General features: G+C 38.7%; 1 protein-coding gene across 9 annotated transcripts in view; it reads right to left on the reverse strand.

Moving 5' to 3' along the window:
- TACC2 (transforming, acidic coiled-coil containing protein 2) overlaps positions 1-16,478 on the reverse strand; it is a 149,317-nt gene that overhangs the window by 14,609 nt on the left and 118,230 nt on the right. For 7 of the 9 annotated variants that reach the window (XM_009325885.1, XM_009325888.1, XM_009325891.1 and 4 more), the window contains 6 exons: positions 12,702-12,763; positions 11,738-11,853; positions 10,776-10,947; positions 9,227-9,367; positions 8,245-8,325; positions 718-861 (listed from right to left, as the gene is read on the reverse strand). In XM_009325885.1, the coding sequence (XP_009324160.1) occupies positions 718-861; positions 8,245-8,325; positions 9,227-9,367; positions 10,776-10,947; positions 11,738-11,853; positions 12,702-12,763 (716 nt within the window). The remainder of the gene's footprint in view (positions 1-717; positions 862-8,244; positions 8,326-9,226; positions 9,368-10,775; positions 10,948-11,737; positions 11,854-12,701; positions 12,764-16,478) is intronic. The other 2 variants (XM_009325890.1, XM_009325889.1) reach the window with 1 other exon arrangement.

Genomic DNA, 16,478 nt, shown 5'->3' on the forward strand with positions numbered 1-16,478 from the left:
TGTGAAATCATACTCAAGTGTTGAAAAACTAACTTAGGAAAGTAGATGCAATGTTCTTGTTTCATGTTTCATTCCCGATTATAACAAGGATGCTTTTAAAGAAATACTATATTACACTACACTGTGTCTGATTTGACCTGGTGCCAAACCTGAAATACTTCTGTACATGGGTTTGGAACATGGTCCCCTGGTTTGTCCTCTAAGGGGGTTCTACTGCTTCTGCATGCATATTTAGGGCTGACTGTCCATGAAATTTTATACCCAAAGGACTGTGTTCCTTTGTGCTCCTTTCGTTCACACAATTTATCATGAAGTTTGGAATAGTCTAACACTAGATTGTACCCATTTTTTAATTGTTATTATTAGCCAGACTAATCTTATATGTAACTTTGTAAAAGACATAATTTTATTCCCATTTCTAGCATCTTACAACTTTTATGTAATTATATAGCAATGTCAAGATGCACAGAGCACATTTGAGGTCAAAAACAATAAAGATTTATTTTCATTTAATGTCTGCTTTTCACTTATGTCAAAAAAAGTAAAACTTACAGCGTAGCGCCTTTTGCTTTGGTAGCCCCTAGTGTGGCTTTAGCACGGCTGAGGATGGTTTCAAGAACAGAACAAGTGTTCGTAATATGAATCATTTGGGAGAAAACAGGAAAGAAGGAAACTACAAGGGGCACATTTCCTTTTCCAAAGTCTGAAGAAAATTACCTCTGCTCTGGCGAGTCGTAGTGCAGAGTCTAAGTCTTGCTGGGGGTAGAGAAGACCCGTGGTGCTTTCTGCATCCGAGGTGCCGATCCGGGAGTACAGTGCACTTTTAGAGATGGAAACATCTGCTGGGATAGCAGGTTCTCTCTGTGTGTTTGTTTTTTTAAATACAAAGAAATGAACCATTAAATATGTGTTTAGCTCATATGTTTTCTGGGTGTAGTGCTAGGCACCAGGGTCCTGAGCTAGGATTAGAATCCTGTGCACTACAAAGTTATAACAGCAATAACACTGACAAGGAACTTTGAATTTAGCAATCATAAAATATACATTTAAGATCCATAGTAAACACCAAGGGAGCTGTATTACCCTTATGGCGAGAAAATAAAGACAGCACTTTGCCACCAATATTTTAAGGTCCTATATTAGAAAATGTACTACTTTCTGATGCAGAAATTTCATCAAAACATCCAGAAGGAATGCACATCAGCAAAGGAAATTAGAATTGGAGGCAGAGAGCTTGTTAAGGGAAATTCTGCTTCCATAAAAATAGATCAAGAAACCAGAAGCAAGAGGACAGCTCACTTTCTTAAGTCTGCCCTGCCAATATACTATATCTATCATAAACAGTATTACATAAAAAGTGTGAATACACAAGTGACGTTGCTGCCCCCCTGGTATTTAGCATGCGATTAGTAAGTTAAATGAGGTTTTATTTGCAGCTTGCCAATTTTGCTCATGTCAGCAGCCCAGATTAACCCAGGAGGAAAGCAGCATGTAAAATGAGGAAGAGAGCAAAAAAGAGGTATGTGACACTGAGATGCATCAGATGCCTTGCAAACAACTCTAGATACAAACAATCCAAGTTACAGCACATTAAAACGAGATTATAAAAGATAGTTAGGAAGATACTAAACAAAAAAACCCCCACATTTTTAGACACCATCCGTAGCAACCCCCTGAGAGCAAACCCCTCTGCAGCAGATGCACCACTGCAGCTATATGTCCCTGTGTCCCCTACCTACGCTTTGCATCTTGCCATCAACCAGCTAACATGCATGTGCTGACCGCCTGGCTGGGAATCGCCTCTGGCGGTCTGGGAAACAAAATGTTCTTTCTCTCAGCTGCTGGTGGGTCACAAAATAATTTTGGGGGTGGAGGTGACCATATCCCTATTGTTGGGGTTTAATGTTCCACTCCTCCCTTAAATATGCACGAAACTGGCCAAAGGAATCAGGATTACTGGAGACAGGGAGGAAAGGGGCAGACAGTACACACACCATGGCCATCACCAAAACACTGCTTCCTTACAGCACTGAACTAAAACAGGCTGGAGAATCAAAATGTCACCAAAAATTAAAATCAACTTTTTTTTAAAAGTGGAAACCCTCGTAGAAACCAAATGGGGTAGCAAGTTAACGGTAAGAGGCATCTCTATGAGCTTTGTTATGTTTCCAGGCTCCAGAGCAGAGAAAGGGGATCCCCTCTGCCTGTGCAGTGCTGGGACCCCCACGACTACACTGCACAGGCGCAGGCTACATCGTCCTCGGGGTAATTCTGCGACACAGAGCCTGAGCACCTCCACTTCACGGGTGTCCTGGTTTCAGCCAGTGAGTGAGCGGCTGTGTGGTGCTTAATTGCCGACTGGGGTTAAACCACGACAACAGGCTGAGGACCTGCTCTGGTCCCCGCATTGCCCAGAGCAGTCCCAGGGGAGCCCCACCTCAGGGAGCACCATGGGGGAAGATGGGCTTAGCCCTGGCCAGGGATGTGCTCTTGCACTTTTTAAGTATTTTCCTTTCTCTTTATAAGAAATTCTTCCACCAAAAGAAGTTTCATGCGAAAGATCTTGTATCTAAGCATGGCTGAAACTCCTTGAATTTCTGTGACCTAAGATACTTCATATGGTACAGAACATTCAAACACACTGACGTCAGCGGGGAGGGCACAAATGCCCAGAAATCCCTCTCTCACTGTGTATGTATATACATGTCACTTGCTAAGCCAGTGTCAAAACGGCATTTTAAAATATGGAATGATTTTATTTTTCTTAACTTAACCTGCAGATTCAGTAGCATAATTTTTCAGTGGGCTTTCATGACAACTTAAATTGTCTCTATGACGATGCTACATGTAGCCGTAGAGAGGGCTGGCCCATTGCCCACAGTTTGTGCGGGTGAGGAGAGAACTCAGGTTGATCAATGCCTTTTTCCATCCACTGATGGAAATGGATATTCACATACAGCTTTTCTCGTACAGCACGTCCTTGCTGCTGAAAAGGGGATAACATATTTTTCCAGTTTACTTGTTACCTTTGCACATAAAGCAATATGTTCTGTTCCTTCAAGTTCACTAACGCAGTACCTTAGTCTTTAGGCTTTATCTGCAATAATTAAGAGTAGTAATCAAGATTTTTTTAATGATTTTTTTTTACCCAAAAGAGATTAAAAGATTTTATTTTATCGTAAAAGAGGGTTGGTGTTTTTTAGTTGTTTTTGTTGGGTTTTTTTAAGTAAAATAGCAGAGTCAGATTCTACTGCTTGAAGCACATGAATGTGAAAGTAAGTAGATAATGTCTGAATCAAGGTTCAGTCCTCCTCTCTGTCCACAACGTGCACACAAGTAGACCTCATTAATTTCAACACCACATGCTCTTGTTTCAACACAGCCAAAGGAAATTTTGTCAGATGCTATTCCATAAATCATTCACTTGCTCACAGTTCTTCTCACATAGCCTAGAATAATAGAAAGGATCCAAACCCACTGTTAATTTTGTTGCAATCCCTTCTGAGTTCTCACATCACACCTTATTGAAGAAACTATATTAAAAATTACATACAATGCTCACTTGAGATAAACACAGGACTACTAGATGTTCCGGATATCACATCTGTAGACAACATGAAGAAACCACACCAGCAACATTAAAAGACTAGGCAAGAAAATTTAATCAGAGCAAGAATAAGCTAAACAGTACTTACAAAACACCATACTGCATCTTTATTTATATGAGACTGTCACTAATTTGCTATGTGTTTTTTGTTCATTTTTAAACACAGGAGCCAATTGACTATTACTTCTAGCATTTATGGAGCAGGCCACCCCTTCCCTTTTTTGCTACATTTAACCATGAACACACAAAATAATGATCAATTCCAACATAATTAGGAGGTGCAACCTCAAATCCAGTGGATTCTCCTACCTGAGCAAAAAGCACCACAAGATCTATCAAAATTGAAAGTATCTCCCAATATACAACAACTACGCAGGAAAAAGTACATCTGGGACACAAGCTCAGACATCTACGTAAATGCATAAATACAAAAACACATGGTGCTGTCCACAGATCTGAGTAAAGGTAAAACAGCCAATAAAATAAGACTACTGCTGGCTCAACTCAGTATCCTAACTTCAAAAAAAAAAGTACTTTAGTTCCTCCTCAAACACAAGGCAAGAAAAACTGAGAGATAAAAAAGAGCCATTAGATCATCAAAGCTGCCCTCAAAAGAAAGGCCATCCTGAAGATCAATCTGTTGAACTGTATGTATCATATTTCAAAAGCCTCCTGCAGTTTAATTTGTTGGATCTCATAAAGAGATTGCTGGAAAATATTAATTGTGGTGAAAGAAACACAAATTTCCTCAAGCTCATATAAAAACGTGTCAAAGTAACTGCCAGGATGATGAAAATTTTTAAGAAAAAAGAACATTCAAAGCACTTAATACATACCTATGCATATTTTTATACAGTGCTCAACACCTCACTAGTATATGTTTTCTCTAGTTCTCTCTTGCATTTGAGTAAATTGTACAATAGAATAATAATAATGACATGCAAACCAACTTAAAATTTCCAAAAACTATTGCAAAAACTCTTGGAATTTAACCATTGAGTGGAAATGCTTGTGGTAGTGGTCCGACCAGTATTGTCCTGAACTCTGCAAACACTTCACATGAGTCACAACTGGGCTGCTAGGTTCTCTCTTTGGCAGGAGCAACCAGTAAAAGTCCTCGTGGTTTTATTTCAAAAGCCAATTTTACACAGCTCCAAACCGATGTACAATTCAGTAACTGTTATTTGCTGCCTCCAAACATTCCTATCCTGAGAAAATAATATAACCTGGCCAAGAGGATGATGGTATTACCCAAAATAACTCTGTCAATGCTTTAAGTTCAACACCTAACTGCTGAGAAGGTAAACAGTTAATTGGGTTAATAATAAGTGTAGGGATTTATAAGTCACTGAACCTCGCACAGAAAGATTAAGAGTCTGCAGGGGAATTACTACTAAATGTAGGTCACTGCAATCTTAGTGTAAATATTTGAGAGCCCAACGCACTTCCTCTTCTCTTCCCAGCATCTTTCACAGAAACCAGATATCTGACCAGAAAGGGAATAAATGCGTATCGATTAACCAGCTGCAGTTACCTCACTTCAAGAAGGTCAAAGTGAAAGAAAATAGAGAAAGGCACTGCAATGAAAATGAAAACTAGTTTGTATCATACCATTTAGAGGAATATGTATTTAGCCCTGCTGAAAACTAGCTTGCACTTTACAAGCATTCAAATACTGCTTGGGCGCATATCAAATGATCTACTCTTTTAACTAATTGATGTGTGTGCAGACAGGTCAATGGAGGCAAAATAAGACCTATTTGTGCTTGCAAATATATTGAAAAGCAAGTAAAATCCAAGCATAAGTTCTCTGCTTGTAACATTTTACTAGAAAAAATGGTATCCCTGTTTGAAGGAAATATTCCTCCTTCACCGCCATGAGAACGCCCCAAAGCCGTGATGCACTAATCCCATTTGTGCCAATGCCTTTCTTTTCATTTTCTCTCCTTTCCTTGGATCTTATTTCAACACCCAACTCTACATCACCTCAGCATCTGTAGGGTGCTGGACACAAACCCTATCAGCTTTCTGTTCAAGTTGCACCTATAAAAAAATGGCCACAGGACATCCTAATGGAGACTGTTTAATAGAGAACTGTTAATTCATCTCAAAGCTAGAAGATAGAAATGTTTGGCAATGTAAAAATAGGTGACTGGTCCTGCTGTTGTTGAAGTCTGTGACAAGAAGTTTGGGAGTGGCCAAATAACTTCCCTCTGTCTGAGAACAACGAACTGCACATCCTTATTTTCAGTCCTAGTACTAGCAGAAAATGCTTGTATTTAATCTTTATTTTAGGTGACCTAACTTGCCATAACAAGTGCTTGTGTCTTTATTTAGCATCCTATTCTTGTTACCCCATCCTGTAATGGTTTAGCAAATTTTAAATGTAATTATACAACATTAAGAAAAGAATGGAGGCCAGCCAACCAGAAGGGAATTCTGCCAGTTAGCATCCAAATTTAAGTGACTGCAGTTGTCTGGTGGATCCTATTATACTTAATCCAGGCCATCAGTCACTGTAGGTCACAAGGGTTGGCATCATAGGCTAATTTAACATTAGCAACCTTCCACTGAAATAGTAAAGTTATACAAGGACAAAAGTCCTTCCCAGCCTAACATGACAGCCACAGCATTCAGCTAAAAGCATTCCTATGACTGGACCAACATGGGGCTTTGTGAACGTCAAAATTACACCGATTCTCTGTCAGAGCGTAGACTTTTGCTTATTTTTCTCTCCTCATCTCTGCTTATGGTTTTTGCTATCTTTGTTGTACAGATTAATGGAATTTTCTAAAAATTCACATGAAATCCATTCCCCGTTTCTAAGTTCTAAGGAGTTCATAAACTTGTTCTATATAAAAGAAAATGCTGTAATGATGTTAAAAAGCATCTTTAAAATATAACTCCACATAAATACATACTATAACATTTTTGCAGCTCAGAATCTTCCCTGGGTAATACACAAGGATTCACAAACATATGAACCTATTCTCTTCAGCCTAAAATAGTATAATTTGTGCGTCTCTGAATTGCTGGCTGGTAGCAAAAATGCAGATGTCTAACGGATGTTTTTTCTATAACCTGCGAAGAGCATCTAGGTATTATTACGTGTTTCATCTTGAGTGTTTCCTGGTGCTGGAGAGTTTGACTGCTGCATGTTACAGCAAAGTGCTGGGAGGACAAGGAGGTAGAGAGAGAATAAGGAGGTAGAGAGGATCTAGAGAGGAACCCACCTCACCCTCTTCTGACACCCGCCACTCAGGGCAATGGAGCAAGGGGACACAGTCACACACAGGCTAGTACTCAAACAGGGAAATGGTATTTATTTTTTCACTCCTTTAATTAGAAGGTTAATCTTGGTTTCTAATGAAGACAATGGCACATTTCTCTTGATTAAATGAAAGATTATAGCCACATACTTTAAAGTTTTAAAACACCCATAAATCTGCACAGAATGAGTTTACTTCGGTAAGTATATCTGCACCATGGAAACAGATGGCTTATGGGCTATTTAAGGTAAGCAAAATAAATCAAATATGATCATTATTTTTTCATAAAGATACAGTTAATCTAAAAAACCCTTTACTTTTATGAACTAGCTACTTTATGACTGATCTTTAGAGCACCAAGAAATTCTACCCTCTAACCAGCTCAAACGTTGTTATGATGCAATGAACACAAGATGATATAGAACCAGGCAAAAGACTTCCCACCAACTTATTAGTGGACAGTACAAGAAGAGAAAGATCACTGGAGAAGAACATGTCAGAAGCACATTCTCCTCATTTGGAATAAAATGTCTCACTGCAGCAAGACACTGCCATCCCATCAGCATCCCATTCAGCTGATACCACCTCCCAAGAAAGCCACTAACATTTTTGGCTTGACTTTTTTGTTAAAAGCACCATGAAGGGCATCATAAACTGGCTGCACAACTGGCTAACCACCAAACCCAGCGCATCGGAGTGAGCTTTTCTGTCCCATTCCAAACACAGTGAGGACCACGTGCATCACTAGAGCAGTGCAAAGCATCACTCTGAGGAGGCACTAGCCAGCACAACATAGAAGTAGCAACAAAAAGAAAGCTTTAGATCTTCATGAATAAAGACACATTGTGTTGGGAGGCCTTTTTTCCTTGGGAGCTCTACAGCCCTTCCAAGCCTGCTGTAGTCCCTTTCTTCACAAGCCTGAAGGCAGGGTTGATTGAACTTCTCACTTCTGAACTTTGAGGGTCAAGGTGTCTGGTTTCAATCTGAAAATACCAACAAAAGGCAAAATGCCCCTACAGACAAAATCTGTAGCATCTTTATAAGAAGTAGGTTTGGTATTGTTTTGCCATGTTGCTGTAGACAGAAGACAAATGGCCACCTGACTGCAGAATCTGCCTCCTGCGAAAGGTATGTGCTTGGTTCTTGCCTTCAAATTTGCCTTTTGTTGTAGCAGTACTCTCTTAAGTGGAGCAGGTGACAGCATTTCTGTGTGCAGTACTGCTTTCAGCATGCTCTTCTGTGTCACGCTGAGGTGCGCACGGCTTAGCATTGCACTCTGAGAGCCTTAGTTACCTTGTTAAAGAAAAAGCAGCACTCGGTTTCTTAGTCTGTGCACACTCACACACACGGCAGGCACAAAACAGATACCTTGGAGCAGAAAGAAGACAGGGTAATCTGCCTGGCTAACTTCAGTGCTTCTATCCTCATTGCAGCAAACTCTAACTCCTCCTGTCAAGTGTTTGGTTGTGAGCAATCCACAGAAAAAAATGTATTAACATAGCAAAAGTGTTTAACACATTAAAAAATGGAATGTTATATTTTAATATATAATTCTGACAATTCCTGGGTGACAAACACATCCCATATTCCTTTCATGACTAGAACATTGGTACAAAACTCCAGGTTTTGGTTAGTTTTGAGGTAGCTGTATAGACAAACAATTTTTATTAGGGGGTAAGTATGAACAACTCTTTGGGTAAAATAAATACAAAGCTAAAGCTGTTTTTCCACAGACTCCTCTCCTTTCATTTCTGTTTTATGTGAATTTATGCCAGCTGCTGCTCTCAATTCAACCTTCGCTGTTTTAAAGTTTCACTATAAATATCCTAGAAAATATGTCCTGACATACAGAACTGCTCTGCAGATAAATATGCTTTTCCTAGAAGAAGCCATGCCAAATTCTGCATTAGGTAGATTACCAGAAAAACAAAGCCTAATTTTCATTTCAGCAGAATTAGGGCCTAAATCTCTGAAAATGAATCTATGCATACAGTCCTACTAAGGACAGGTGTCAAGACAACTCTCCGCACATCAAGTCCTATGGTCAAGCTTAAAAGATTTGCTTTATAAAGACTTCTGCAAAGTATACACATCAGTGGTATAGGATAGCTGAAAGTGTTGATGAAATTTAAGTTTAACTTTATGTATTATATGAATTAAATTAAAATATCTCTGTTCCTTAAGTTCCTGAAAGGCCAAAGTTACTTTGGAAAGAATCAAATCGTTATTTTGCTTCTTTCCCACCTCCCCTCTAAGTGTCCCACCACCCCTTTCAGATGAGGCAAAGCATTCCTCTACCTGTGTATAGACAAACTTAAAGAAAAGTGACATTTATATTTCTGCTACAAACCTGAAGTTTCTGAGCAAATACCGGGGGGTTCTTTTCTGCTAAGTCAGGATCTAGATATTCAGGTTGATCACAGATTGAGGTTTTCTTAGATATCCTATTGAGAAGAGCATCAGCAGAGACAAAGGAGTCTTCAGGAGATGTCTGAAGGGTAAGGAGGATATAGAATAAGCAACAGAAATTTTGCCCAAGTAGTTCAGGCCAAAAGCAACATACCTATCTGCCAATCTTTGATTCCTAGTAATTTCATGCCCCACTGAAGATTACTTTTGAATACATGATTCATAGGTGTAACAGACAAACATCAAGAACAATTCTTCCTAATTTAAAAGCTGAGCAAATTTTCCAAGACTAACGTGAAGTGGGTAATATTAGGACCTGTAAAGCAATGGCTCTCAAACTATGGATCACAGCCCACTCTCGATACTTCTACAACAGTTTTCAAACAGTTACGATAGGTTTTGTTCATACAATAGCTTATGTTCAGTTCAGGCATCTCTAAGGCAGTCCAAAAGCTTTGAAGACCACCAAAACTGAGGGGAACCTCAGCAAGCCTCTTTTTGCAGTCTTTGCAAACTCTTTTGCTGCTTACTGGGGATAAACTAAGTTATGTCCACAATTATAACATGATCAGGATAAATACATAATATGAGGGTGGACAGAATTAGAATGACAAAAACAAGACCTCTGGGATTTGAGTACCCAAGACTCCCTGCAGTGAGAAAAGTATTCACTCTCATAAAAAATGTTTTGTGAGATGGTATCAACAGCATTGTTAATATAAATTAAGCACAGTATAAAAGTGAGCTGCTTCTTATTTTGACTCCTCAGTAAATATATCGTCATATAGCTTAGCATGCCTAGTGCTGTAGGCATTTGTGAAACAAGTTTGCCTGGAAAAGTGGAGGCCTTGAGGGAACCTTCATGAATTTGAGAACTAATGCTCTAAAGTCTATGCAGCGCAGGCTGGACGCAAGGAAGGGCTCACCACTAATTCAAATCCAACCCAGAGAAGCCACTGAAAAAAGTTATTTAACTGGAAGCCGGAATGAGTTCTAATGATCAAAAAAGTGAATTTTACATTATCAGTATCAGATGACAACACAGTTAACAGTTTATACAAAAATGTGAAAGGGCACCTGTTCTTTACCAACAAAATTTTGAAATTTCACAGTACATGCAACAGAACAAATCATGTCTCTATGTTTATATAGAACCCCTTATTTTATATATAAAATATTTCTTCATATTTTGGGTTAAACATAGTGTAAAAAGGCCTGTGTGAGAAAAAAGCACTTCAAAGTATTAACTTGGAATAAGTTATCACAAGAACATGTTAAGCTATAGTAAGAATTCAGAAGATGCTTCTGAATTCCATCAGTTCTATCAACCTACTTCCCTCATTTGGGTCCTACCACATGCTTTAAGTGGTCTAAGATCTTTAAGTATCAGGGTGAGATTCACTCTACTTTCGAGATCCACCTTTGCTACCTATGACATGAGAAATTTCTGCAGGAAAATGATTCCCAAACTCTTATCATAAATTACTTACGATTTCAATAGCCTCTGGAGTTGTTCCTAGTGTCATGGGCTCTAGGTCTTTCTGCTTTGACTTGTCAGGTGACTGTAAGTGTCCCTCTTGACTGGCAGCTAGGACTCGGGAAGCTGGATGTTGTATTTTCATTCCAGAGGATTGCTGGGCTTCAGGGTCTTCAAAACTTGACCTGGAAAAAGATTGTGTACGTGCTTTCAGGGTGGAGCACAAGACCCTTACAATTCTACTTCTGGTAACAGCTAAGGAAGTCCTCTTCATTACTTTCATGTGTGCATATATACACATATATATACTCACACACACATTGTTTCAACTCAACTTCATATCATTTTATCTCATAACACTTTGCAATATCCTTACAAAGCAATGCACCAGAGCCATCTAAATAAAGCCAGTTCTATCAGAAATGTTATACACATTCCTTAAATATTTCTCACTTGCCTTTTTACCCCTTTCTCATTGTGACCTACATCTCTCCCAACAAACAATTTTTACTAACAAGAACAGATGTCCTTAACCAGCAAAATTTTTGGAAGTAAATACAACCCCCACATCCTGTTCTTATGAACTAGACTCCTTGTTCAGAAAATATATCTAGGAAAGGCCAAGTGAAAAGTTGCAATTAGGAGATTTCTAGATTGACATGAAAATGACCTCAGTATCTGAGAAAAAAACTGTTAAGTAGGAAGCCATAGTCTAGTGAAACAGTTGCCACTGTGACTCTATTTAGTAAGAATATGCAGGAGAAATATATGTCCTTATTCCTTCCCATTATAAAACTTCTGTATCTTTGCCCTCTATTCCCTATCATAGGCGTACACAAATGGGAATTTATTTTTAAACAAACAACTCGGCAACACAGAGGCAGAGAGAGGAAGAATTGCCTGTGTACGTGCTGTGACGGTAACCCATTTCCCTGACATCCTTTTCCATTGCCGAGTTTGCTTGCAGTGACATACCCTGAGCATGGTGTTGTGGAATCAGACAGTCTGATGGGAGGTGATTTGATTGGGCTCTCATGCTGTGCATCAAACATTAGGTATAAAGATTGTTTCTTCGGGGTGCTATCATCCTGCTGGCAACAGGAAAAGAAAGACTCATTAAGCAACTCAACCGTCCTCCATTAAAGCTAATTCAGGTCACTGAAGCTTTAAGTGACCAAATGACTTTACAGACAACTAATAACATAGGTCTGTAATACAGTCTACGCTGATGCTGAGATGATCCCTTTAAGGAAGAAACCATTAAAGAACAAAACCTAAACAGTTCACTCTTTGTAGCGGCTCTTCTTCTCCCACTTTGGTGTTAATCAGATTTCTGGTCCTGTCAGGCAGGAGGCATCCCTTGACTGAAAGTGTTACTAAAATATTCATTGAAACCAATGTTATTCTCATCAGTTTAAGCACCTGACATACATACTTGATTTTTTTAACTTCCCCTGTGGATATACCCCCATTAGATCTAGTGAAGCTATCAAATCCATGAATTAAATAGAAGTAAGGCAAAACAACTGATAATGTATAGTACTGCATTCCGTATTTCACATTCATTCCGTATTCTCTCCTGATTCCCTCCATCTTCTTAAAAGTCGTACTCTCAGTTTCTTAAAATAGTTCAATAGTTGATGTAGACAGCTTTGTACTCTACACTGCTGGAAATGCTGATTTGCTTTTAATCTCCAGAATGAACTACTATGATGCTAGCTTAAAAATAAAATAATAAAATGGAACGAGCTCTACAGGATATAGGAAAACAAAGCACATGCAATTCACCCCAGTTATGCCAATTTAAAGGAATTGGTTTTGCAAATCTGCTGCAGGTACATTATAATTAATTTAAGAGGTAGTGAGGCTGATGGCATTATCAGGATAGTATATTATGATAAGAGAATGCAAACGAATGGAAATGGAAGTGAGAACTTACAGGCACAGAGGAGCCTATTTTCTCCATATATTCTATTTCATACGAGTTGCCATATTCCAATTCTGCAACAGAAACAAAAAAGAGCCATTAAATACATGTCATGAAATGATTTTTGCATAAGTAAATGAGATCTCTTCTCATTTACAAGGGCCACTCCCATTCCACTCAATATTTTTCTATGAGGTATTAATAGAATATACAGAGAGAAAGCAGAAGGTGCACTGATTTTCATTGATTTTCAACAATGAACCTATGACACATTTCAGGCAAATTCAGTTGCCTGAAAAATTTCAGCTTTATCAATTTGCTGAAGATTCTGCCCCAGGGGCCAGAATATTAACAAAGTTTCAGAGTGCTTTCAGAACACAGATGACTTTCCTCTATCATGTTATCTTATCGCAGAAAACACATTTTTCAATAATTGGTAATGCTGATACCAGTTTCCTTTAACGTATGCAAAAAGATTTTAAAAGCTGTTGAGAAATGAAGTAATTTCTATTTCTTAATGTTTATCACACAGTTCTTAAGTGATAGCACAGTAGTCGTTCTTAATTAAGATAAAAAGATACATAAAATACCTTTATGCTCATTAAACAAGGGGTGACACAACAGCCCAGCTTAGTGGGCTGTTTTCACATTTTAGTTACAGAGGAAAAGCCTAAGGCAGAAAGATTTATGAAGAATCCTGTATCTAAACCCTAATAAAAATGCAAATCTTTACTGCTTCTCTACTTCTAATCTCTAATTACACTAGAGGGAATAACCAGTATTTCTTTCCAATCCAGCTCAGTAGCGAGCTGATATAGAGGCAGACAGATAAAACACAGCAAAATGGAAAAGAGAGCATACCTTCCTGCACCCAAATAAAAACAAAGACTTTGTTCAATGACACCTTAATTTAAAAATTAAAAACATCGTTAATTTGTCCTAACGCTGTATTTTACTCTGTTTCTATGAGTTAACTCAATAATCCACTTGTATTATTTCATTTCCATTATAGATAAGTTCTAATGAATGACACACTAGCATTTACATTACGATAAAAGTATGTGCTAAACTTCTAGATTTGGGCAGCTTTTGAAAAGTATGGCTTGTATCAGGAAGATGGTAACCATCATTAAAACGTTTGTTCTTTAAAAACAAACCAACCCTAAAGATAATCTCTTACCTGTTTTGTTAAAAAAAGTTTCAAAGGGTGCAATGTGAGCTTACATTGCTCAAAATTTTTTTATAATAAAAAGCACCGTAAAGTACTAGCACTGTAATTCCACAAGTCTATGTATTTTGTCAAACAACCACTGAAGAGGAACAGCCACAAACTCTCAGTACCTGACATGTGGGAGATATTAATAGTAAAACGTCTAAGTGAAGAGAATGCTACAATAGCAGGCTCCTCACATTTAAATTCCTAGCACCGTATATTTTAATGGTAATAGGGAGCCAAGCAAGATGGACAACCTCCTGGTATCAGATACAAGTTTCTGAAAGCAGAAACAAAACTGAAATGATGAGATTCAAACCACCTCTTGGATGCAGCATTGCAGGAAAAAGCATGAAATACCGGATAACAGCATCCAGTGTTTAGTAACTGCCTTTCTGTATTTCATTTATCTACACATAGCCCAGTGAGGTGCACCACGAATGTTTATGGGGCAGCTTTATGACCCCAGAGAGCAGTGAGTGAGTGTACAAGCACGCTCACGGGCAGGAGACGTACCGGCACTGTCCTCTGCTGGCACAGCCGGCAGTGATCTTCCATCTGCCTTGCAGGGCTGGCAGCAGCTTTGCAATTACAATCCAAACTGACTTTTCAGACAACACGTATTTAACTTTACTGGTTCAAAAAAAGGCAGAACACAGATGGAAATACTTCAACTAGAAACAAAAGGAATAACATGGCTCGCTAAACACAGTTTGTTTCATCTCATTGCTCTCGGAGGTTTCCAGAATAATTAGACACTATCTCCTCTCCCAGGTATCTCCTCTAAGACATCATTGCCCCTCCAAAATGTTAGGCTCCAGTTATCTCTATACATTCAAAATTACAAATGCCCAGGATACCCCATGAAGTAAGATGATTATCTTTTATAAATATATACAACAGACTTACTAAGTGATGTCCTCCAACTCCTCCTACAAATAGCTGCAAGATTACATCAGAATTTTCTGCTAATAATTACTGCTTATTTCTGGTCTGTGCAACATGAAAATGGCAGCAGTTATAAGCAGCGCATGCAACAGATGAGAGCTGGATGTATTGGGTGACTCAGTAGTTGTGCTGTATCTGTACAAAAGCAGTGTTAGGTTACAGGGTAACACTCATACTAGTATCTGGGAGAGGTAAGAATATTTGCACTGAGGAACAGCCCTGGAATTACTAAAAAAATTCTCAACGCCACAGGAGGAAGACTGTCAAGGGAAAAAAATTATTATTTTTACGAGATCTGAAAAGCGGATGCATTGTTGATTATAATTAGCATGTAATCTGAAACTCTGACTATACCATTCAGCACACACGAGACAAGACAATTAGCATTTAATTAGGAGCTTTGCTCACTTTCTTCTACCCACTTTGATAGCTAAAATGATTGCCTTAGATATCTCTCACTATCCCTTTGTTCCACTTCCTTCCACATAATTTCCATTTTCCCAGATTTGGGGCACTTACTTTCTAAAAAATATTTCTTTAAATTATTTTTTTTAATACAAATAAAGTGAAGCCGATGTCTAAAATTTATAATTTGACAATAAAGCCAAATGGATTTACCCAGACTGAAATACTTATCTGAACGGAAGACTCAACAGATTTCCAAAAAGCCCAGGCCATGCAAACATATAAGCACGTGCATATGAACATGTGCAGTGCCATTAAAACCACTGTGATTATTCATGCCTTTTAATGTCAAACACATTTGACCTAAAAGCTTAACAGTTCTTAATTGGGCAAAAACTCCTCAGACCCAGTCTAAAATGGCATAAAGTAGCTTTGATGGTAGATTGGGACACGGTTTGAAAGGTTAGGGAAAAAAAAAATTCATATCAAGAAGAAGAAGTTTAAGCCAAGTTAAACTCATACATTCTTCCTACCCACAAAGCTGAAAATCTGCCCTTGGAGCAGATGTTGCAAAGCAGTATTCCCTCTGGTAACCCCAAGGAAGGCCACACACAAATTTTCTAAATTCTGTGTCTTCCACATTTCACAGACCTGGAATGACAGTTCTCTTAACAAAAACTTCCAGCTTTAGCTCACAACTGCTTATAGGAAGGTATGACAGGAAAAATCTTAATAAGCTTATCTACAAGGAAATTTTGTCTGGCACGTGAATGGTAACTATCTTACACAGGGAGTATCCTAGACATTTTTATGCATAAAGATACCTGGATCCTAGGCACCTGGAGAAGAGATGGCATGTTAAGGGTCAATGCAATACACAAACTTTGAGCAGAATTTTAACCTGGGACCTTCTCCCATTCAGGTTAGAGGAACAGGCTCAGGCAAAATCAGTAGTTCAGTGACTCTGGATCCAAGAGCACCAACTGAGAGCGGTATCAGACCCCAGTCTCCCGTGAAGACACAGAGAGAACGGTAGCACGCAAAGAAGAACAGAGCATGTCTACAATTAACCATACAAAGGAAGCAAAAGCCTTTCCCTGAAGGCCGCTTTATTTTCCTTTAAGCTTCCTCTCTACTCTTTCTTGACAACTCAAGGTGGGACTATGGGGGTCATACCTTCAGCTCTCCATAATTGCCAAGTTCCCCAGACTGATCCAAAGAGC

This window comes from Pygoscelis adeliae, unplaced genomic scaffold (genome assembly GCF_000699105.1).
Source record: "Pygoscelis adeliae isolate BGI_AS28 unplaced genomic scaffold, ASM69910v1 Scaffold4, whole genome shotgun sequence".
Taxonomy (NCBI): Eukaryota; Metazoa; Chordata; class Aves; order Sphenisciformes; family Spheniscidae; genus Pygoscelis; species Pygoscelis adeliae.